Source organism: Arachis ipaensis, chromosome B7 (genome assembly GCF_059453495.1).
Source record: "Arachis ipaensis isolate K30076 ecotype BB chromosome B7, ASM5945349v1, whole genome shotgun sequence".
NCBI classification, from domain to species: domain Eukaryota; kingdom Viridiplantae; phylum Streptophyta; class Magnoliopsida; order Fabales; family Fabaceae; genus Arachis; species Arachis ipaensis.
Genome location: NC_142442.1, coordinates 1,837,358 through 1,862,365, shown reverse-complemented (window position 1 = coordinate 1,862,365; position 25,008 = coordinate 1,837,358). Strand labels below are relative to the sequence as shown.

At 32.2% G+C, this 25,008-nt stretch overlaps 2 protein-coding genes and 1 pseudogene across 7 annotated transcripts; all 3 read right to left on the bottom strand.

Annotated features, from left to right (window-relative positions):
* Positions 1-195: 195 nt before the first annotated feature.
* On the bottom strand, positions 196-11,459 carry LOC107609077 (receptor-like protein 9DC3). Of its 5 annotated transcripts, none has more exons than XM_088493799.1 (3): positions 10,267-11,459; positions 1,799-2,073; positions 196-1,738 (listed from the first exon to the last, which is right to left on the bottom strand). In XM_088493799.1, the coding sequence occupies exons 1-3, from the start codon at positions 11,457-11,459 to the stop codon at positions 237-239; spliced, it is 2,970 nt and encodes a 989-aa protein (XP_088349925.1). In that variant the 3' UTR covers positions 196-236. The 5 variants fall into 5 exon arrangements, with proteins under 5 accessions (XP_088349925.1, XP_088349927.1, XP_088349926.1 ...); XM_088493801.1 differs by having other exon boundaries at positions 196-2,073; positions 10,267-11,008; positions 11,162-11,459; XM_088493800.1 differs by having other exon boundaries at positions 196-2,073; positions 10,267-10,567; positions 10,643-11,423.
* A 7,817-nt stretch (positions 11,460-19,276) lies between these two features.
* Positions 19,277-20,578, bottom strand: LOC107609078 (uncharacterized; annotated as a pseudogene). The gene is made up of 4 exons (XR_015892169.1): positions 20,467-20,578; positions 20,197-20,293; positions 19,835-19,984; positions 19,277-19,731 (listed from the first exon to the last, which is right to left on the bottom strand). The product of XR_015892169.1 is annotated as an uncharacterized LOC107609078 (transcript).
* Positions 20,579-21,489: 911 nt separating this feature from the next.
* LOC107609076 (receptor-like protein 7) lies at positions 21,490-24,722 on the bottom strand. Its single transcript, XM_088492905.1, has one exon. The coding sequence runs from the start codon at positions 24,720-24,722 to the stop codon at positions 21,507-21,509; it is 3,216 nt and encodes a 1,071-aa protein (XP_088349031.1). The 3' UTR covers positions 21,490-21,506.
* Positions 24,723-25,008: the final 286 nt, after the last annotated feature.

The following is a 25,008-nucleotide window of genomic DNA, read 5'->3' as shown; positions in this document are numbered from 1 at the left end:
GAGACAATTATATACTACTATAAAAGCATAATTTACTTGCAACATCATCATATGTATGTAGCAACACACTTACAAATTATAAAACAAGACTTGCAGACATTAAAAAAAAAAAAGAAAATTACAATCCCAAAACAAGAAAAAATATAAAAAGACACGAGCAATAACCAACATCTGAAACATATTTCCCATGCAACAATGAACTTGAGAGTGGCCCCAAGAACAAGAAGTTGTGGCCATTAAGTTGTTCTTGCACGCCGATTTCCACGCCTCCTTCTTTTGATTCTTTTGCCTCCAAACATGATCACAAGCCATTGAGGCTTTCCAATTGAGAAAACACAAAACCCCAAGCCAATTCCAAGCACCATTCCAAATGCATATCCTATTGCCACTGGTTTCCAACCAAACCCAAATTTGTCTTCAGCCTCAGAAGGTGGATCTTGTGGCAAAGGGACATTGTTGTTGCATTCAACTGACAATGGCCATCCACATAGCCCCATGTTTCTCTCATAGGAATCGTTTGAAAATGAATCAAACTGTTTTCCTCTGGGTATTGGTCCCACCAATTGATTTTGGGAAAGATTCAAGACTTCAAGAAAGTTCAGATTTGTCAATTCAGTAGGAATATTCCCGGTAAGCATATTTGAGGAGAGATCCAATGATTCCAGATTCGTCAAATTTCCCAAAGAGTGGGGAATATGACCAACAAGTCTGTTATGTGAAAGGTTGAGGCCTTTGAGTATATGAAGCTCTCCAATAACATCTGGAATCTCTCCTTCAAATTTGTTTCCAGAGACATCAATGATGGCAAGAATGGTTGGAATTTTCTCAAAATCTAATCTAACCCCTTTAATTGTTTCATACAAGGAATCCTCGTAGTCTTTTCGAATGTTTATGGTAGAAATGCTGTTATAACTAAAAGTTTTGAAATAAGCAAAACTGCTTTGCACTTCTGCTCCAAAAACACCCTTCATGGCTTGGAAACTTTTTATGTAGGCTTTTGGTAATTGGCCACTAAAGTTATTGGATGAGATATCAAAAACAAGTAGGTGAGAAAAGGCATCTTTGGTTTTCAAGCTGACAAGGGGTCCATACAACTTATTGGATTGTAAAACTAAAATCTTCAAATTCTGTAACCTTTGAAGCCAAGTTGGAAATGTATCCTCTATTTGATTGTTGCCAAGATTCAAATCCATCAAATTTTTGCAGTTGGACAAAGATCTAGGCAAATGACCTTCCAATTGGTTTCCATTGAGATTCAATGAAATGAGATTCCTTGGAAATGTCCTTGGCAGGGTGCCATGAAGTTTATTCATCTGCAAATCCAAAACCTTAAGGTCTGATGAATTGGCAAGGCATCGTGGAATGGTGCCTCTGAACTTATTGTGCGACAAGTTGAGAATCTCAAGAGAAGTTGCATTACAAATGAAGGAAATACTGTCATCACTCAACAAGTTGAAGCTAAGATCAAGGTATACAAGTTGATACCATGGGAATTGGCCTACTGATGACAGTTGGTTATGTGAAAGTTTCAAATTCTCTAATGAATGCATATCATGTATCCATTGAGAAACTTTTCCTTCAAGTTTATTTTCTGATAATTCGAGAGTCTGCAACACTGGAAATTCGCATGAGATTTTGGAAAAATTAGTTAAATCAACCTGAAACAATTTCAATTCCATCAGGTAGGTGAACTGGTGACCAGCATTGGTTTCAGAACATGGTAAAAATGAATTGAAACCTGAAAGAGAAAGAGATCCAAGGTTTCGAAACTTGGAAAAAACTGAAAAGTCGAGAGGACCACTCCAATTGCCTGACAAACACAAGACATTGAGATTCACAAGGTTAAACATTGATTCTGGAACATTTCCTTGTAACTTATTCCCACATAAGCTTAGAGCCCGCAAGGAATGGGATGAGATTGCACTCATGTGTCCAGTAAACTGATTATTTGATAGATCTAAGGCGGTCAAAAATGGTAAAGAGAAAATCCAAGATGGAATTGTCTCACTCAACAAGTTATCATTTAATAACAGTTTAGTCAAACTTGAAAAACCTGTTATTTTGTTAGGTAGATGTCACGGCCCAAAATAAACCATGACCGGCGCTCAGGAAAACAGTTCCCTAGCAAGCCTATCAGACTCAAATATAAATTAAATAAGAAAGTTACAAATATTTTAAAGAAATTTACAGTTTCTAAAACGAATAATTTCATATTTTTATTAAAAGGTAAAATAAATATATATGGATGGATCCTGCCTGTGACATATGGAGCATATGACGTCTAAGAACTCAACAAAAATGAAGTACCAATTGCAGATCATTACTCTTGAATAGAAGGCTCACACATTCAAGTATTTGTTCCTGAAAAATATTTTTAAAAAAACGGAATGAGTTTTGCAACCCAGTGACTAGACAATACATCTATAATCCACATGAGACCATATAAACATTATCATAAAAATAATCTTAGTTAGAAAATAATAATTTATATGAATATGTGAATCAATAAGGGAGTTCTCATACAGAAATAAAATCAAATAGTCCACACTTAGGCGGCTCCACCTCTAAGGGTAGCCCTTTCCTCTCGTGTGTCCGTACGGAATAACAGATCCAACGTGTGGCCTACACGTTAGGCTAGCAACGCCCCTGCTAGCTGAGGTCTGAGCCAGATGCATCTAGGTTAACGTCATAACCGCCGTTAACTACGGTTTTCTAATACGAGCCTCCCAAACCAATTCAAAACAGAAAATTTTAAATACAACAAATCTTTGATCTTTCAAATATATAAGGTATCGAATCAAATCAAATCAGATAATACTTTCTCATCCGAATCATATTCAATCATATTTTCTCAATCTTAAGGTATTTCAAACATGTTTCACAATTCCAAAATAAGTGAGTACCAACCAAATTTCAATACTTCAAAAATACATATTCAAATAAAACCAAATACTTTAAGATAATATAAACTTTTATTTTCAAACATACATATAGTCTCATCAAAATATATAGTCTCATGTGCATATTAAAATGAGCTTCACAAGAATAAATATTTTGTTCTAATAAATCAATTAGTAAAACCAATTTAAAATCATTTGATAATAATTTTTGTAAGTATAACTAAGTTCAAAGTTCCGTATATCAAAATAATTATAGACGTAAAACCAAACCATTATAAATGTAAAGCCTACTCACAACATGGTCCTAAGGGACCGAAGATATCAAACCCGGAGTGCCAGAATCCAAGGTGAGGAGGATTGAAGTAAAATGAAATGAATGAGCGCAGAATTGGATCGAGACGGCGGCAGCAACTTCCACTGCTACATCGCAGATGTAATCATAACATCAACAGCTCCAACCGTTCCATGATAGCACTAATACCAGTACCCAAGATAATTTCCAGCAGAAACGCAACAAATAGGGCGATAGTACTAAAACAGAGATATATTATCACAATTAAAACCAGAGCATGTAAGAAAAGAAGAAGATATAGCAGAGTAAAGGTGGAAGCGTTACAGTTTCATAAATGGAGTCAGAACAGGGGAAAAATTGTGCTGATTTAGAGACAAGAATGAAGGGGGTGTAGGGCTGAGCAAGATCACAACAGGGACGGAGACGGTTCATTAGTAGTGACGTCGGTGATGCTCCCCTGACGACAATAGCAGACGCGACGATGGTGAACGGCTCCTCCATCGTGACTCTTTCTTCCTCCCTTCACTGGCCGACTCAAACTCTCCCTCTCCATTCAGCAATGATGGTGACCCCCAACAGAGATGGCGGCGGTTGAAGCTTAGCGGCGACAGAGACAAGGCGCGGCGGCTGTAGCAGTTCGACGGCGGCGAGGCAGAACGGCGGCAATCCTTCTTCCGCGTCTCCTCTCTCGCACTCGTCCCCCCTCTCAGACGCACCTCTCTCAGTTCTGGCCTCTAATGGTGACGCAACTGCAGCGAGCTGGACGCGGCTGGTGGCGACGCGACGGGACACAAACGGCATGCTCCAGGCCGGCAGTGATGAAGTGCGACTCTCTCTCCTCGCATGGTGGCTCGGCGTGGACAGCTCCCGCCTTCCTCCTCCCTTCTCTTCTCGCGGTCTCCCCTTTTCTCTCTTTCCTTTTTCTTTCTTTCTTTTTTTTTTTTTCCGTCAGGGTCTGGGTGTGTGCGCTGTGAGGAAGAGGGTGTGACGGGAGTGAGAGTGTGTGTGGTAGTGAGAGGTGAGTGAGTGTGTTAGAAGAGGGTTAGGGTTTGGTTTGAAAAAAAAGAGGAACAAGGGGTATTGTAGGGATTTTACATTCTACCCTCCTTATAAAAATTTTCGTCCTCGAAAATTGATATAATCTTCAAAACTTTACATGGTTTTAGCACCTTACCGAACATGAGAAATGAGCATAACGAGGTGCAAAAGTTACAAGATAGGATCCGGATAAAACAATGTCATTGGCATTTCCCTACCCTCGTTCCCTTGACAACTCAGATATACATAACCCTCTTCACGTCGTTCGTCAATCTTTTCTAAATACAATTTTGGTTCTGTAGTACATATCCATGGTAGCAACCAGTCTTATGTCAAGTGTTCGAATTTCAACTTTCTGAACTTTCGCATCGGTAGCTGTGTCCTAAAGAACTAACGTATCGCTTGCTATATCTGAGAATCGCACGTGATATTGAAACAAACACGAGTTTGCTTAAAAGGATTCTAAACTTAGGCAGAAAAGAGCAAACATCACAGATGGTGTTCGCAAGAATTCGGGGAGATGCGTAGGATCGCAACTAAACAAGGATATACAAAAACAGTGAAGCATGGCAAAAAGAGAATCAATCGCATCTTAGTAAGAAAATCTGAATCAAGAAACTTCGATAGAACAATAAAAGAAAAGATAGTGTATGAAGTCAAAACAAGTTTATGTTGGATCAAAGAAGTACGAAGTTCACAAGAGATGGCCACTAAAATCAACGGTAATATTCACAAAGATTTAAGAGAATGACTAGAAACACAATTAAATAACACACAATCTTTTAGAATCAAAGAAGAGGAAGAACATACAAAGCCTAAAAATTTTATAATATTTATCGAGCAAAATAAGAACATTAGGACAAATGAAGTTAAAGAAAACAACAAGAAGCAACAGCACTATAGGTAAGGAAAGCTAAACAGCAACAAACATACAACGTAAATAAAATACCCACAACAATTATAAATCCAAATCCCAAGCAACAAGACAAAGACAATAACAGAGAGACAAAGCAAAACAACAAATAGAAGATTTGACCGCACTTTTTAGAAAGACAATTATACAATTATGAAAATTAAAAACAGTAATTATCACAAAAATTAACATCCTCATTTTCTCTTATCTAGAATTCTTTGACAAAGGCCATTTGAAATAATTATTGCCATAACCTTGAATATTAAGTATACTAGAATAAAATTTAATAGCTTTTGACTATAAATAAAAGACAAATAACGTAAAACATCATGAAAAATTGCAAGCAATCATCTCATTATTCCCAAGGCCAAAATTCACCTATATATTTAACTCATTTTTGTCATTATTGTAAAATAAAGTTAAATGATTTCCTATAATCATGTAGCTAAACTTAGTATGAAGTTACAAATAAATTCACATATAAAATAAAAATAATAATAAAACTAAAATTTAAAGTATTGGCAATTAACACACTAGGATCAATTATAATAACTACTTTATTCTTTTTATTTTTTTGGTCTAAATCTCCAATTATGAATTTGCTCTTAACATAATCAAAGCACATAGCAAAAGAATTTCAGAAAATTAGTATGAAATTAGATTTCTTGTAAAGATAAAACACCAAAAGAAAAAAAAAAAATCATATTCATAAATATATATACTTTATCTTTTTTTTTTGGATAAATGGAAAACACACATGCAAGTATAACTATAGTTATAGAAAAAGTTGACTATTTTTTATGTGAAAAGAAGAACAACAACTATAAACTATAAATTACCAATTGTAAACCAGTCATTATGCATACACTGATGCACATATTTTATATAGACAAATACCTATATCTGCTTTGCAGCAGTTTTCAACCGATATTAATGGCTCTTAAAATTTTAATATGCATAAGAATAAATAAAATGAAAATAGGAACATATAATCATCAATGGTTGGAGGAAGATGTGAAATCCTTGTAAAAGAAGTTTCTCAAAAGAAAAAGAAAAGGAAAAGCTTAAAGTAATGGTGAGGTTTTATGTATAAAATACATTCTGATAGAAATCAAAACGCCAAATGCTGAAATACTCTAACAACTTCGCAGAGTTAAGAATTATAATAATTAAATACTTAAATGAGTGCAAAGCAAGAGAACAGAGCTTCCATAATCGTGACAAAGAAGCTAATGATTAAGATGTAAAGCAAGGAAATATTCAAGTAAATACTCCATAATACTAATAATAAAATTAGCAATAACTTCGTTACAAGAGAAAAGACTTTCAAATTGCTAATCATTCAATAAAAAAAAATCCTAATTTGTTGAAAAATTTACCAAAATAGTCTCTATATATTATGATTGTCCTAATAAAATCTCAAGTTGTTTTGAATATTGATTCCCACTTATAAATTTAAAAGCAACAAAGTTCACAAAAATCCTATATTATCACATTAAAATAAATAATATATTTTCAATCCTAGTGAAAATTTAATTTAAAGTATCATTATATAGGTCAAGTAAGTACATAATTTTACTTACACTATTTTATTCCACAAACCCAACCAAATGTAATTCATGAAACATCAAGTTTCGTTGAGAAATCAGATAATTTTAAAACTAGAGTTATTAAGGGGTACATAATAAGAAAGCATGGTTTATAATAATTAATTGAATATAATAAAAAAAAATTCGTATAAGTAATTTATTTTGCTTTAAGAAATTAGATGTCTAGTCTTTTTATCAAAAATTGTCAACAATTCTTTCCAATCTCTAAGATCTACTTCTAAATATTACAAAGGCACTACAAATCAAGAAAATCAATCCCCCTAAACCTCTGAGAATAAGAACAATAGTTGAAAATAAGAAAATTTTTAGAAAAGCAAGGGTTAAGAAAATTCTCAGGTTTCTGATCATACTCAAAAGCAAAGTTCATCTTATAATCACCAACCAAAAGGCAAGCGTTCACAATCTTTCTCTCAACTTATCAAGCAGGAAATGGTTCCGTGACAAAAGTCATATTCAGCAACAAAAAACCATAATGGAAACAGATCATCAATTAGAAAAACAAAACTAAACTTCTAGATTGAAAAAGAATTTCGATCCAGCTAACTTATCACCCAAATAATTCACTACACTTAAGAAGCAAAGAAAATCAACAATCGAACAAACAACAATAACACTCTATTCATATGTTGCATCACATAGTCCTTCTTAAGCAACTAAATAGCTGTTTTCAAAATTATTAATTTGAAAAAAGAATAAAAAAACTAATCAAAATTATGTTAGCTTCAAAAATCATCAACATAAGAAGGAAAATCTCAATATCGCTTATCAAATCCAGAACAAAGCATCTCGATCAGAAACTCAGCAAATTCATGCAATCCACAAATCCAAATACAATTTTATAAGGAAATCAGATTGTAATTCACAACAAACATAAATCAAATCTTTTAAGTAACTCATGAACTATTGACATTAGGAATCATAGAGACCAACCCAAAGACGAAGAAGATTAAAGCACACATTCACAAAATCGGAGAAAATTAGAACTAGCTAGGAGAGAAATCGCGAACCAGGACCAAAACTGAAACCCCTTGCAAAAACACATTCGAGAAAATCTACCAAAGGATATGTCAAGATTAGATACAAAAGGACAAGAGTAGTAAGAAGCGGTAGAGGACGCATGCTCTCAATAATCAGAAGACAACAATGACATAGAGGACAAAGAAGATATTCCTATAGGCCTTTGATAGTGCCACAATTTGTACAAATAGGCGCGCTTCTATTTATACAATTGTGATCCTATCATAGGACACTTGCTCCATATTACACAGATTAAACCTAAGCTCTGATACCACTTTGTCACGGCCCAAAATAAACCATGACCGGCGCTCAGGAAAACAGTTCCCTAGCAAGCCTATCAGACTCAAATATAAATTAAATAAGAAAGTTACAAATATTTTAAAGAAATTTACAGTTTCTAAAACGAATAATTTCATATTTTTATTAAAAGGTAAAATAAATATATATGGATGGATCCTGCCTGTGACATATGGAGCATATGACGTCTAAGAACTCAACAAAAATGAAGTACCAATTGCAGATCATTACTCTTGAATAGAAGGCTCACACATTCAAGTATTTGTTCCTGAAAAATATTTTTAAAAAAACGGAATGAGTTTTGCAACCCAGTGACTAGACAATACATCTATAATCCACATGAGACCATATAAACATTATCATAAAAATAATCTTAGTTAGAAAATAATAATTTATATGAATATGTGAATCAATAAGGGAGTTCTCATACAGAAATAAAATCAAATAGTCCACACTTAGGCGGCTCCACCTCTAAGGGTAGCCCTTTCCTCTCGTGTGTCCGTACGGAATAACAGATCCAACGTGTGGCCTACACGTTAGGCTAGCAACGCCCCTGCTAGCTGAGGTCTGAGCCAGATGCATCTAGGTTAACGTCATAACCGCCGTTAACTACGGTTTTCTAATACGAGCCTCCCAAACCAATTCAAAACAGAAAATTTTAAATACAACAAATCTTTGATCTTTCAAATATATAAGGTATCGAATCAAATCAAATCAGATAATACTTTCTCATCCGAATCATATTCAATCATATTTTCTCAATCTTAAGGTATTTCAAACATGTTTCACAATTCCAAAATAAGTGAGTACCAACCAAATTTCAATACTTCAAAAATACATATTCAAATAAAACCAAATACTTTAAGATAATATAAACTTTTATTTTCAAACATACATATAGTCTCATCAAAATATATAGTCTCATGTGCATATTAAAATGAGCTTCACAAGAATAAATATTTTGTTCTAATAAATCAATTAGTAAAACCAATTTAAAATCATTTGATAATAATTTTTGTAAGTATAACTAAGTTCAAAGTTCCGTATATCAAAATAATTATAGACGTAAAACCAAACCATTATAAATGTAAAGCCTACTCACAACATGGTCCTAAGGGACCGAAGATATCAAACCCGGAGTGCCAGAATCCAAGGTGAGGAGGATTGAAGTAAAATGAAATGAATGAGCGCAGAATTGGATCGAGACGGCGGCAGCAACTTCCACTGCTACATCGCAGATGTAATCATAACATCAACAGCTCCAACCGTTCCATGATAGCACTAATACCAGTACCCAAGATAATTTCCAGCAGAAACGCAACAAATAGGGCGATAGTACTAAAACAGAGATATATTATCACAATTAAAACCAGAGCATGTAAGAAAAGAAGAAGATATAGCAGAGTAAAGGTGGAAGCGTTACAGTTTCATAAATGGAGTCAGAACAGGGGAAAAATTGTGCTGATTTAGAGACAAGAATGAAGGGGGTGTAGGGCTGAGCAAGATCACAACAGGGACGGAGACGGTTCATTAGTAGTGACGTCGGTGATGCTCCCCTGACGACAATAGCAGACGCGACGATGGTGAACGGCTCCTCCATCGTGACTCTTTCTTCCTCCCTTCACTGGCCGACTCAAACTCTCCCTCTCCATTCAGCAATGATGGTGACCCCCAACAGAGATGGCGGCGGTTGAAGCTTAGCGGCGACAGAGACAAGGCGCGGCGGCTGTAGCAGTTCGACGGCGGCGAGGCAGAACGGCGGCAATCCTTCTTCCGCGTCTCCTCTCTCGCACTCGTCCCCCCTCTCAGACGCACCTCTCTCAGTTCTGGCCTCTAATGGTGACGCAACTGCAGCGAGCTGGACGCGGCTGGTGGCGACGCGACGGGACACAAACGGCATGCTCCAGGCCGGCAGTGATGAAGTGCGACTCTCTCTCCTCGCATGGTGGCTCGGCGTGGACAGCTCCCGCCTTCCTCCTCCCTTCTCTTCTCGCGGTCTCCCCTTTTCTCTCTTTCCTTTTTCTTTCTTTCTTTTTTTTTTTTCCGTCAGGGTCTGGGTGTGTGCGCTGTGAGGAAGAGGGTGTGACGGGAGTGAGAGTGTGTGTGGTAGTGAGAGGTGAGTGAGTGTGTTAGAAGAGGGTTAGGGTTTGGTTTGAAAAAAAAGAGGAACAAGGGGTATTGTAGGGATTTTACAGTAGAGGCCCCTGAAACTTATTATGAGAACAATCCAATTGAGAAATTTGAGTTAAGTTAGCTAATGAAGATAGCAATAACTTTCCTCCTAAATTGTTACCTGCAAGAATGAGTGTTTGTAATTTGGTCAATTGACCAATTACTTTTGGAAACTGACCATTAAATCTATTGTATGAAAGGTCCAAGTGAGTGAGATGTTGAAGGTTTGAGAGAAATGATGGGATTGAGCCACTGAATTCATTGAATGAAAGGTCCAAGTGAGTGAGATGTTGAAGGTTTGAGAAGAATGATGGGATTGGGCTAGTAAATGTATTGTATGAAAGGTCCAAGTAAGTGAGATGTGTGAGGTTAGAAAAGGAAGGAGGAATTTGTGATCTTGGGATTTGACACCATGAAAGATCCAAAAAATTAAGAGAAGTACTGCAATTTAACTTTGGAACATGGACTTGAATGTTTTGATTTTCAGACAGATAAAGCTCATAAAGATTGGGTAAACAAAGAATGTGACTTGTCAAATGTCCCCTTATTCCAGTATGAACAAGACTAAGAGTAACCAAAGAGAAAGACCAATTGGAGAAAGTTGTAGTGATGGAAGACATGTTAGCACCATCCAATATAATCTCTCTTAAACCAGTTGCATTTTGCAACATTCTCTTCCAAGTGATTTCTTTCCATATCAAACCATCATTCCAAGAGAGATCAAGTGATTGTAATTTGGAAAGGTGTGAGATTTGAGAAGGAATTTCACCTTTGAAATCACAATCAGATAAGTTGAGGTGTGTGAGACTCACAAATCTACCAAATTGAGATGGCAATTCAGGTCCAGAGATATTATTTAAAGCAAGGTTGAGTGTTTGGAGATGAGTAAGCTGGAAAAGAGTGCTGTTAGGATGGATTTTACCTTTAAGTATACTACAACTAAGATCAAGGCCAATCACGTGACCAGACACAGAATGGCACGTGACACCCATCCATGAACAGCAATCTGTCCCATTTCTCCACGTACTCGTCTTTGGAAAAAGCTGGGGGCAGTCATCCTCATAAGAAAAGTCGGTGTCAAAACTGAGTTCAGTGTTGATGAAGTGAAGCAATGCAGAACTCTCCTTTGAATGGCATGAATGATGAGAAGACAAACATGCAAAAAAGTGGAACAACATAAACATATGCACACAAACCAACACTCTAATGAAAGACCCCATTGATTATTATTGTGCGACAACAAGCTAAGTGTATATGTGATGGCTTTTTACTTTAACTGCAGAATGTTATTGGTAATTTGGTATGCCACTCATCAATCAAGAACCATCTATTTATAGCCATCTAATTATATTGGAATTAATCTTATGGACTTTATTATATCATTAATCTGTGTTTAACTTAACTACTTAAGTATTTGACCATACACAGGATGGACGACTTAAATTTAAACTTTTAAATAAGGGTCATTTATAAGTATATATACGTACCCTGTAATTTGACTATTTCTTTCATTTTCAGTCATTATATTTATACAATATAATATACAGCACACATTTTTTTATATGGAAGAGTATAGGTACATAATGAGTTTAGTGAACAATGTAGTTATGTATACAATAACTTCTCCTTTTTATTTATGATTTTCGTATAGGTGTAGTGTATTTTTATTTTATTAAGTCAATTTTAAAGTCCATTGTTCACATTGTTTATAACACAAAAGTCATTATTTACCTAACTAAACCGATTTTATATATACACCGTCGTTACATCATTATCAATAATATAATATCAATTTAATTAGAGAGTTAATTTGTTCAATTAATATCAACTTTTTTTAATTTTAAATTTTATATTTTAAATTCTAATAATTAATCTTAAATAAAAAACTTAAAAAAATAATTTTATAATAAAAAAAGAAAAGTGTTAAGGGATTAGCAGATTTTATGATTTTTAATAACTAATTAATCATCATTAGTATTTTAATAGTGTAAAATTATATCTAATGGTGTGGGGTTACTTATTTTTCTTTTACTGGTTAAGTGTTGCCTAAATTTTAATAAAAGTATTGGCCTCCTAGACTTTTTCATAAAAAAAAATTGACTAATATTAATTGCTTAAAAATTAATTTCATGTAATTTTTAATATAACTATATTACGTATATATCAAAATTAGTCCCTAAAATTAGTTTATAGAATACACATAAAAATATAAAATACACACTAAAAATAAATTAAACTAAATATATATTTATATATAATTATATAATGACTAATTTTATTAGTTGATTTTAGTGTATAAACAGCCAAACACCATTTTTGTTTTTGATATTGTATAGCGTATAGGCCAAACACTATTCTAAATGAACTATTTTTTGTCCAGCCCTTCAACAACACCATCTCAAGTCTTCCCCATTCTGCAAGCAATCCATGTAAGATTTGTGATTAACAACATAATAATGCAAAAACTAATGCCACGGTGGATAGTTTAGAAAAAGTTCGTTTGGTTAGTGATGAGAATGCATGGGATCATAATCAAGAAAGAAAATGGAAAACCAAATGCATCCAAAGTCAAAAGAAAGTAGAACCTAAGTCGTGCATGCAGGCAGGGAAGGTGTTGTAGAAGAAATGTCCATCTCTTGCACAGTGTTTGTCTCAAGTTTTTCTTTAGCCGTGTTGTCAATTTTTGCCTTTAATTATTGAAGTAAAAGAAAAATAATAATAATATACATTAAAAATCTGATATCAAATTAACAATTAAGAGAAGCACTTTTTATTAGTTGTTTTATTTAGTCATAATTAAGTAATATTGACTTAATTTTAAAAGTTATCTCACAAGAATAAAGACTAATAAATTTATATTCTTAATGATTTAAATCTAATAGATTTTATAAAAAAAAAAAATTCCTCTTTTACATGATGAAATGAGTCTTGTTAAAATTAATTAAAAAAGGGTAGTGCTAGGAAGCCAATTGGCCTAAGCGTACAATGTGTACAATAGACTAAATCTTTGGTTCATGAATAAAATGAATATCACCCATACTATCGAGAATAACCATCCAGATACCAAGGATAATAAACATCTTATGTCACATCTAAAACTCTAATACCATATCTGAAATTAGGGGTGTTCGCGGTGCGGTTTGGTTCGATTTTAAGGAAAAAAGTCATCCGATCCGAACGCTTAATTTATGTGCGGTGCGGTTTGGATTGGATAAAAATTTTTTGAAAATCCGATCCGATTACAAGCGGTTTGGATCGGTTTGGATTTGCGGTTTTTTAAATAAAAAAATTAAATACATATAACAAGTCTCAACATCAAATTTTAAATAATCAACAATGACATAACACGTCTTAACAATATCTTAAAAAACTAACGATAACATAACAATAGAAATAAAATTATAGGTTAGTTAAAATAAATAAATAAATAACATTTTTAACATAAAATATTTATTAAATAATAATAATACATGAATAATAGACAAGTGTATAACAAATTAAACATGTTATAAGTATAATTGTAAATATAATAATAAAATAATATTATTATAGCACATTGTGCGGTTTGGATTGGATTGGATCGGTTATGAAAAATAAATCCGAAATCCGATCCAATCCAGCGGTTTGCAAAAAATAAAATCCAATCAAATCCAAATGAGTGCGGTTTTAATTGATTTTCGGTTTGGATCGGATTGGATGAGCGGTTTAATTTGGATCGGTTTAGATTTGAATACCCCTATCTGAAACCACTCATCCCAAAAGCGTAACATAATAGGACAATGTAACACTAGTAGTCATATCTCTAATACTTCCTAAACTTTCATTGTTCACATTATACACTTAGGGCATTGGCTCCTTATACTTTCTCATTAAAAAAAATGCTCCTTCCATTTTAAAATATAAGTTTCACTAGCTTGACTGCCCAAACGTCTTTGTCCAGGAATTCACGTTAATAGTTTATATGTAAATGATTGGAAATCACATATGGAAAAATAGTGTCATGGATGCGTGTTGGAAAATAATTTCATTTCATTAGTCTTTGAATCGAGTCAAACGAGAAAGAAGAGTTGGAATGAGAGTATCAATTCAATACAATTTGTTTTGTAAAAATAACACAGGTAGGATTTGTTATTAAAGGAAAATGAAATCATTTATGACACAAATTAGTTTCAAACTTTCAATGCAATTTTTCTTATATTGTAATTATCTACTACAATATTTAATTACGTGATAAGAAAGATATATTGGAAATATTCTTTGAATCAAACAAAATAAATTGTGAATATTTTGGTATTGTTATTATTATCTGTTAATATATTATCAAATTAATAAAAACATTATAAGAGTAGTGATATATATCAAATTATTATATATAGTAAACAGTCTACATATTTTATTTTTATTTTTATTATGTTTTTTAAAATAATAAGTAGAATAGTCATAAATATTAGAGAAAATTCCACTCCCCTCCCCTACGAGATGCTAAAATGACACCCCCCTCTCCTCTATTTTATAAATGTACATTCTCCTCCCTTCTAACTTTTAAAAAACCTCCTATTTAATCCATTTTAAATTTTTTGTGTTAACTAATATTAACTTTATCCATTTTTTAAGAAAATTTTTTTTTTTTGAAAAAATATCCATTAACAAAAATTTTATTTTTTATCATTAAATTTTGCTTACTAAAATACCCTTTTAATAAATTATTTTTTTATTGATTAAATTGTAATTTTATTAAAATACTTTTAAAAAAATTAATAATTAAATTATTTTTTTTCTAAGATACCTACCCTTCAATAATTTTTTAATTATTAAATTATGATTTTACCAAAATTTTTATTAATAATTATTTTTACATTTTATTATTAATTTTTTGATATCAATATATATTATTTTAATATTAAATAAAAAAACTTACCACTGTTAATATATAAAACAATTAATATATATCGATATTAAAAAATAATCTTACTAAAATTTTTTATTTAATGTTTAAATAATATATATAGATATCGAAAAATTAATAGTAAAATATAAAAAAAATTATTAACGAAAATTTTGGTAAAATTATAATTTAATAATTATTAAATTTTTTAAAAAATATAATTTAATCAATAAAAGAATAATTTAATAAAGGATATTTTAGTAAATAAAATTTAATGATAAAAAATAAAATTTTTACTAATGGGTATTTATTTAAAAAATAATTTATTTTTTCTTAAAAAATTAATAAAGTTAACATTAGTTAACACAAAAATTTTAAAATGAATTAAAAAACAGATTTTTTAAAAGTTAGAAGGGAGGGGAATGTATATTTATAAAATAGAGGAGAGAGGAGTGTCATCTTAACATCTCACAGGAGAGGGGAGTGTAATTTTTTCTAAATATTATTACCCAATATACTTGAAACTTGAAAGTAGCGTGATAATGATTTTAAAAAGTATAGAGTTAATTAAAATTTTCTTTATGGAATAGTACACTAGATATTATTGTATAAATAATACTTATATTATTATATTTATTTATATTGGCTCCCCAATCCCGATAGTCAAGCAGTCAACTGAGTCAACAGTCAAGCGTGTGAAGTGAGGAAAGGGTTTGAAAATTTGTAATAACGTCGTATTTGGTGGGATGAATTGACGTGATCCTATATTCCTATTGCAAGATATAAAAAAAACGGTTGAACTAGGTATCTTTTAAAAATCGTACAACATTTAGTTTTTTATTATAATAATTAAAAAAAAAATTAAAACAAATACAATTAAAAATTATGAATAGATTTATTATCTTTTTAAAATTAAATACACATTCAAAATACAATCTAAAAAACTGAAATTTAAAATTTAAATTTTAAATTTTTGTTTCAAATTTAATATATTTAATTATTAATATATTATAATTTAAATACATATCTAAAAATCAAATTATTCAGAATTCAAAATTTTGATTTTAAAAATATAAAATAAACCTTAAACTATCAAATTATTAATTAAACTCGTACAAAACACTAAAAAAAGCAGAGAAGTCACGTTTGCGGTTTGCGCCATGTCAAAAATTCAGAGGCGCATGTGGAAAACTCAGAGGTGCACATGAAGAAGTCATCCTCCGCTAACTTGATCCGTGCCACCTTCCTCTTCCGCGCTCATCCTCAACGCTGCCTTCCTCCTTTTCGGCGCTCATTTACAACGTTGTCTTTTTAATGTTTAAATTTAAATTTTAGATTTATGATTTTGGATGTGTTTTAAAAATATTTTCTGTATAACTTTATAATTTTAGATGTGTTACAATTATTTTTTAATGTTTAAATTTAGATTTTAGATTTATGAATTTGGATGTGTTTCAAAAATATTTTCTGTATAACTTCATAATTTTAGATGTGTTACAATTATTTTTTAATGTTTAAATTTAGATTTTAGATTTATGATTTTATATTTTCTGTATAACTTCATAATTTTAGATGTGTTACAATTATTTTTTAATGTTTAAATTTAAATTTTAGATTTATGATTTTGGATGTGTTTTAAAAATATTTTTTGTATAACTTAATATTTTAGATGTGTTACAATTGAAAAAGAAACTACAATTGAAAATATTTTAGTTTATGTATATAATTATATTCGACCATTCATAATTGTATTATTAACATTTATATTGTATTATTAAAGTTGACTGATTTTAGATGTGTTTTAAAAATATTTTGAATAAAATATCATACTATCATGTGTTAAAATTGATAAATAACAACAGAATTTTTATGACCATATCAACTACATCTTTTCTCTTAAACTCCAGATTTTTTTTGCTTCTTTGCTCAAACTACTTATGTAGAAAGTATTTTATTTGCAACAACTTTATTAATAAAATTAAATAAGATCAACCTTGTTCCAATTAAATCAGCAGAGTGTTTTTATGTTTAAATTAAAATATAATTAAAAATATTGAACATGATATTTCTTAACAAAATACATAAACACATGTGTGGAAAATAATGATACATTTCACCAATGCAAAATGAGAGAGTGCTTCAGTCGGAAGGTGGTGATGGTCTTCACCAATGAAGACGAGATGGAGAATTTAGCTGGCAGCGTTCTTTTTGGTTTGGGATTCACTAATGCGTGTGAATATCTCGTAGAATAAGGAATTTAAAAAACTGTATCTGTTACGTGAAGTTACGAAAGTAAAGCAAAGTCACCCGTAACCACCAATGAAGTGGGTGGATTTTAAAATTTAAATTTAAATTTAAATCTAATTATAGATATGTATCTACAAAATAGGAACATGTTATACTAAAAAAATAATTAAATATTATTTAAATCTGATTAAAGGCTGATTAAAGGCTGATTAGTATTGTACAACTAGCATTTCCCTAAAAAAATTAGAGAAAATATTTAAATTGGTGTTCAACGATTTTAAATTACAAATTTTAGTTTTAAATATTTTTTATTATATTAAAAGTTTTTTATAATTATCTTTATTAGTTAAATTGGTCTTTCTGTATTTTAAACAAAAAATCTAATATTTATATTCTATACTAGATAAATAAGTTTTTGGTAAATTTTAAGTTTAATTATTCTGCTATTTTTTATAATTTTATCAAATTCATAACTAAATTTTTATATATTTTTTTTGTTAATTGAATCTTTATATTGTTTTTAATTTTGTAGTTTAGTCTTTGTCAGAGTAAAAAAATATTAGAGTTAATAGAATAATTTTTTATAAATTAAAAATATTCACAATTAAGAATTTAATTAAATTTTTGATCACATATTTTTTAAAAGAAATATTCTATTAATTTTAACATTTTTGACATAAAAAATATCTAATTATAAAATTAAAAATAGTGTAAGGACCTAATTAAAAAAAAATATAAAAATATAATTATAAATTTGATAAAATTATAAAGACCAACAAATTAATTAAACCTAAATTTTATTATACAACAATTAAGTCTTAAAAAAATATTATTATAACACAAATTATTTCTTTTATAAAAGAACCGATTCATTTTAAGACCTTTTAAAATAATAAAAAATTATTAAAAATTATACAATTAAACTTGGGAATTTACATATTTACTCTGATAAAAAAAAACTTGGAAATTCATCTTTGGTTTTGAAGTTGACAATTGGCCCGTACAATTTATTAATTTAAAAATTACCATACATTATATGCCTTAAAAAAGTACTTTTTTCCCTCTTTATATAGAGCTCTTAGCAATAGAAGTATAGAACCATTAATCAATTTGGGTGGGTTAAGTTATTAACTCACTCGTCTATTTAAGTATTCGAAGTTTAAATCTTATTTTATGCATGCAGTAATTTATTGGTCAGTGACAAATCTTTAAATAAAGTTCATATACCAACGCAAGTTAGCACAGATGGATGAGGGTCTGTATCCTTTAATCATCTCTCCCGGGTTCAATATTCGCTGGAGGATGGGAATGGAACTTGCTTACTTGAAAGGGTCGCCCACTTTGCCTCTGCAGTATCTGAGGGATTAGTTATTGAACTTCCGGCCTGATGGATACCCTGGTGTAAAAAAAAAAAAAAAATTCATATTTGCGACGGATTAATTTTTGTTCTGTTGGATTGGGGGATCCTATAGGTAACCCAAAAAAAAGGGTATAGACCCATTAAGAGCCCAAAAATACAGCGTCAAGTAACATACTAATGCCTGTGTGGACCCAAAAGTTACATTGCTTAGTAACCAACAAAAGTTGCACGACAACAAGACTATACATTTTTGTTTCACAAACTGATAATTAAAAGTCACGACCAAGTGACCAAAAAAAAAAAAACTGATTAAAGTATAAGAGGTGCAATACGATTTTTACAACAACTTAGTAACTAATTTGTTGAAAGATATACATACATATATAATATACATGATGTTGCAAACAAAATTGTGAAAGCTATTTAATTGTCTCACTTTATAAATAAACTTTATATAATTTTACTCATTTAGCTTATCTATAAATTTTGCACTCTGTTTTTACTTCCAACCAAGCATACCATAAGATCTTATTTATGATGTTCAGTTTGTCTTCAAAGATTTGATGATCTCTCCCTTTCTTGTAATTCATAAGGTGTTGTCCAGGTGGTGGACGTGCATGACATAATGTAAAAACAATGTGATTCAGAAATGAAAATGACTTCAAGTTGCATAACAATTGGACCACTGATTTTCTAGTTCCTTTCTTCTACTTTTCAGCAATTACTAATCACATGATGAGATTAAAACCTACTAATCTGGAAAAGTTATAATGTCTACATAGAAAAGCATTGACTCCAGTGGGTTGTATATTTGACAAAAGAGCTCAAGCTTTCAGACACAAACTTATCCCGGCAAGAATCCATAACTGGAAATGGCAATCTCAAAGGCTTCCAATCTTTGTCCACGGTAAAGTCCATTGCGATCATAGGACGATATTTCATTTATGTTGAGGTCTGCACAGGCTTTGACAAGTGCCTCCCCAACACGTTTAGCAGCTTCCTATAAGTATGTTACACCATAACACAAGGAGCCAAAACTCAAAAGATTATTTTAGAAAGGTGGAAGAGTTCCAACACATGTCGATAAGAGGTGGACTACTTACAGAAGTGCTGCATGGGGGATTTCGGATCGATTTCTGCAGTGTGCTTGCATAGAACAGACACTTCTTATTCTTGTCATCTACAAGCATTGCATACAATTGCTTCTCTGAGCAAAATACTGAAAGCCTTGGATTTCTAGCAGTTCCATTGAACTGAAGAAGAAAGGAGAAAAATAAGATCGTATTAATAGTAAAGAAAACAAAGCATAACAGTCAGCTGTTAGCATTGAAGTGCCATATGACTGAGATGAAAATATAAAATGAGTTTACAGAATACCTCAAAATCATGCCAAAGCCCCAAGGATTTACTAACACATAATGCAATCAAAAATGCTGTTTTCTCTCAGCATGAATATAAGTCAAACCTTTTTCTGAATCCTTCTGTTTCGAATTTTTGGACTTTCTGTTCTAGGCTTCTAGCATTTGCTCTTGCTTCAACCACTAATAGCTTCTTAGTTAACCCTGAAAGAAAACTCAAAGCTCACATCAGTTAATATCCAAAGTTAAATGAAACATAGTATAAATGTTCAGATGCCAAAGACTATATATTGCACTGGACTAAGCAAGAGACTAAAATCTAAGACACAACACACATATTTAAGAAGAAAACAAAAACTCAGTTCAGCAGAACTTACATGAGCAATTACTTCTACTTTGTGTCTGAAAGCAAATAAACAATGTCGTTGGAGGGACTCCGAAGACAGAAGAATTGTTGAACTGTAGCACTGGCACATTCAATTGAGCCATGTTGTACAAGTCTTAAGCACCATCAAAACCAAAACCTGTGTTACAAATACAACGCAAGGCTGAATTCCTTAGAGGAATTTTAACAAACACTTAGTGTGCAGGTTTCATTAAAAAAAAGATTTTTATTAGTATGTTTGACATTCAAGGAAACAGTAAAGACAAGCAATGCTATTCAATTCAATCTTTAAAGTAGCAAGAGAACAAATTGTACTGTAGGTTCTAGTAGTGTAACATCCAAAACAAGGTGTTACACGTATATAACTTACTTTGATTTTGTCGGCAAGTTACTTAAGCGGTTATATCCTATCATCACTTTCAAGTTTCAAACCTTCGGCATCTCACTCTCTTAACGTCATACGTAAAACCCGGACAACAATGTAATTAACAACTACAAGCACAAGACATAAGAGTATTCTGTTATTTTTCCAAGTCCCAAATGCATTCAAGCGTGATATGTCTTAAGCCTTCCTTTTTCTCTGCCAAAAACATTTATTAATAAGGTAAAATCCAGTTTTATAGCAAAAAATGCTTCTGTAATATCTGTTATTTTTTTAATAATGATTTTCTTCTCTGTTTTTGGCTTAGATGGCTTAGTTTATATCAAAGTAGAGAAAGAGAATACTAAAGATTTTGACAAGTGCGCGCTTGGATAGGAGTTCGGAGATTAAACAGTAGAATTAAGTGAAGAACCCCTAAACTAACGAGTTTTGTTAAATTTGAACAAAAACAGAAATATATAATATATTGAAGAGACAATTATATGCTATAAAACATAATTTACTTGCAACGACACACTTACAAATACATAATAAGTATAAATATCACCAAGACTTGCAGATATGTAAAAGATAAAATAATGAAGTCTCAAGACAAATATAAATTATTACTACATATTTACATTCCATTGAGAGTGGCCCCAACAAGTTGTTCATGCACGCCGGTTTCTACGGCTCTTCCTCTTGATTCTTTTGCCTCCAAAGATGATCACAAGCCATTGAGGCTTTCCAATTGAGAAAACACAAAATCCCAATCCTATTCCAAGCACCATTCCACATGCATATCCTATTGCCACTGGTTTCCAACCGAATCCAAATTTGTCCTCAGCCTCAGAAGATGGATATTGTTGCAAAGGGACATTGTTGTTGCATTGAATTGACAATGGCAATCCACATAGGCCTATGTTTCCCTCATAGGAATCGTTTGAAAATGTATCAAACTGTTTTCCTCGAGGTATTGATCCCTCAAGATGATTGTTGGAAAGATTCAAGGATGCAAGAAAGTTCAGATTGGTCAACTCAGCAGGAATTTCGCCATCAAGCATATTTGAAGAGAGGTCCAGTGATTCGAGGTTTGTCAAATTTCCCAGAGAGCGGGGAATAGGACCAATGAAGTTGTTATGTGAAAGGTTGAGTCCTATGAGTGCACCAAGTTCTCCAAACTCATCTGGAATCTCTCCTTCAAATCTGTTACTTGATAAATCAATACTTACAAGAACTTTTGGAATTTTCTCAAAATCGGTTTCAAGCCCTTTAATTGTTGTAGTCACAGAATCATCGTATCCTAGGTCAATGTTGTTTATAATAAAGGCAGAACCACTTTGCATGTAATAAAAACTACTTTGCAATTCTGCTAGAACAACAATCTTCATAGCTTGGAAACTTTTTATGTAGGCTTTTGGTAATAGGCCACTAAAGTTATTGGATGAGATATCAAGAATGAGTAAACTGGGAAACACATCTTTGGTTTTGAAGCTGACTATCGGCCCATACAACTTGTTGGATCGTAAAACCAATATTTCCAAAATCCATAAACTTTGAAGCCAATGTGGAAATGTATCCTCAATCTGATTGTCGCCAAGATTCAAATCCATCAAATCTTTGCAGTTGGACAGAGATCTAGGCAAATGACCTTCTAATTGGTTCCCATTGAGATTCAATGTGTTGAGATTCCTGGAAAAGTTACTTGGCAAAGTGCCATGAAATTTGTTTGTCTGTAGATCCAAAACATAAAGGGAAGATAAATTGGCAACACATTGTGGAATGGTGCCTCTGAACTTATTGTGCGACAAGTTGATAATCTGGACAGAAGTTGCATTGCAAAGGAAGGAAATATTGTCATCAGTTAGAAGGTTGAAACTAAGATCAAGGTATTCAAGTTGATACCATGGGAATTGGCCTATTGATGACAACTGGTTATGTGTAAGTTTCAAAAAAAATAAATAATGTAAATCATGTATCCATTTGGGAACTCTTCCACTAAGTTTATTTTCTGATAATTCAAGAGTTACTAAATTAGGAAATTTCCACGGGATTTTGGAAAAATTAGTTAAATCGATTTGAAGCAACTGCAATGCTATTAGGTTGACAAACTCATTGTCAAACTCATTGTATCTGCCATTTGTTTCAGAATCTATTAACGATGAATTAAACCCTGAGAGAGAAAGAGCTTCAAGGTTTTGAAGGTTGTGAAGCTTGGAGAAAAGTGGAAAGTGAAGAGAATTACTCCACTTGCCTGATGACAAACATAAGTTAGTGAGGTTTACAAGGTTAAACATTGATTCTGGAATATTTCCTTGTAACTTATTCCCACACAAATATAGAGACTGCAAGGAATGGGATGAGATTGGTCTTATATGCCCAATAAACTGATTATTTGATAGATCTAAGGATGTCAAAAATGGTAAAGAGAAACACCAAGATGGAATTGTCCCATTTAGCAAGTTATCATTTAAAACCAATTCAGTCAAACTTGAAAAACCTGCTATTTTTTTAGGTAGAGATCCCTGAAACTTATTATGAGAACAATCCAATCGAGAAATCTGAGTTAAGTTAGCTAATGAAGATAGCAGTAACTTTCCTCCTAAACTGTTACCTGCAAGGATAAGTGTTTGTAATTTGGTCAATTGACCAAGTACTTTTGGAAATTGACCATTAAATCCGTTGTATGAAAGGTCCAAGTGAGTGAGATGTGAAATGTTTGAGAGTAGGATTGAGAGAAATGACGGGATTGAACCACTAAATCTATTGCCTGAAAGGTCCAAGTGAGTGAGATGTTGAAGGTTTGAGAGTAATGATGGGATTGAGCCACTAAATCTATTGAATGAAAGGTCCAAGTGAGTGAGATGTTGAAGGTTTGAAAGTAATGATGGGATTGAGCCACTAAATCTATTGCTTGAAAGGTCCAAGTGAGTGAGATGTTGAAGATTTGAGAGCCAGGATGGGATTGAACCATTGGATTCACTTCCAGACAAGCTCAAAGAAGTTAGATGTGTGAGGTTAGAAAAGGAAGAAGGGATTTGTGATCCTGAGAATTGACACCATGAAAGATCTAAAAAACTAAGAGAAGTACTGCAATTCAAGTTTGGAAAATTGACTTGAATGTTTCCATTTCCATATAGATTGAGCTCATGAAGGTTGGGTAAACAGAGAATGTGACTTGTCAAATGTCCCTTTATTCTAGTATCAAAAAGACTAAGAGTAACCAAAGAGAAAGAGAAAGACCAATTGGACAAATGACTTGGTGTTATGCTAATGGAAGACATGTCTGTACCATCCAATATAATCTCACGCAAAGCTGTTGCATTTTGCAACATTCTCTTCCAAGTGGTTTCTTTCCACTTTAAACCAGAATTCAAAGAGAGATCAAGTGACTGTAATTTGGAAAGGTGTGAGATTTGAGAAGGAATTTCACCTTCGAATTCACAGTCAGATAAATTCAAGTGTGTAAGACTCATAAACCCACCAAACAGAGATGGCAATTGAGAATTATAGAAATAATTGTGAGCAAGGTTGAGTGTTTGGAGATGAGTAAGATGGAAAAGTGTACTGTTAGGATGGATTATACCTACAAGTGCACTGCAACTTAGATCGAGGCCAATCACGTGACCAGACAGAGAATCACACGTGACACCCATCCATGAACAACAATCTGTCCTATTGTCCCACGTACTCATCTTTGGATAAGCATTGGGGCATTCATACTCATACCATCCATCAAAAAATGTAGTGTTAGTAATGAGTTGGGTCTTGAAGTGAAACAAGGCAGAACTCTCTTCTGGATGGCATGAATGAGAAGACAAACATGCAAAGTGAAACAGCATAAATATGTGGACACACACCACCACTCTAACAACCACCAACATCATTGTTCGTTGATTATTCCTTAATGGTTTTATATGACTCAGATCATAAATCAAGATCCATGTATTTATAGCCAACCCATCACTTACATGATTTCTATATTGAAAACTACTGGTACCAAATAATATTCATACTCTCCCAATTTATCAATGTCCAATAAGACCAAATCAAAGTCTAAGTAGTTTTCTTCAAACGTCAGATTTAGATATACGTGGTTCTCTACTTAGAGTATTATTAATTAGGGCTATAGTATAATTATATACTGTTTTATATATCATAACCGGTCTTGGA

Bases quoted from the DNA above. Each gene is read 5' to 3' on its own strand.
- LOC107609077 (XM_088493797.1), bottom strand. From the start codon at position 11,459: ATGGGGTCTTTCATTAGAGTGTTGGTTTGTGTGCATATGTTTATGTTG. The intron at 2,074-10,266 runs TCTACTGTAAAA...TGGGCCGTGACA, and splicing joins CATAATAAGTTTCAGGGGCC to TCTACCTAACAAAATAACAG.
- LOC107609076 (XM_088492905.1), bottom strand. From the start codon at position 24,722: ATGATGTTGGTGGTTGTTAGAGTGGTGGTGTGTGTCCACATATTTATG.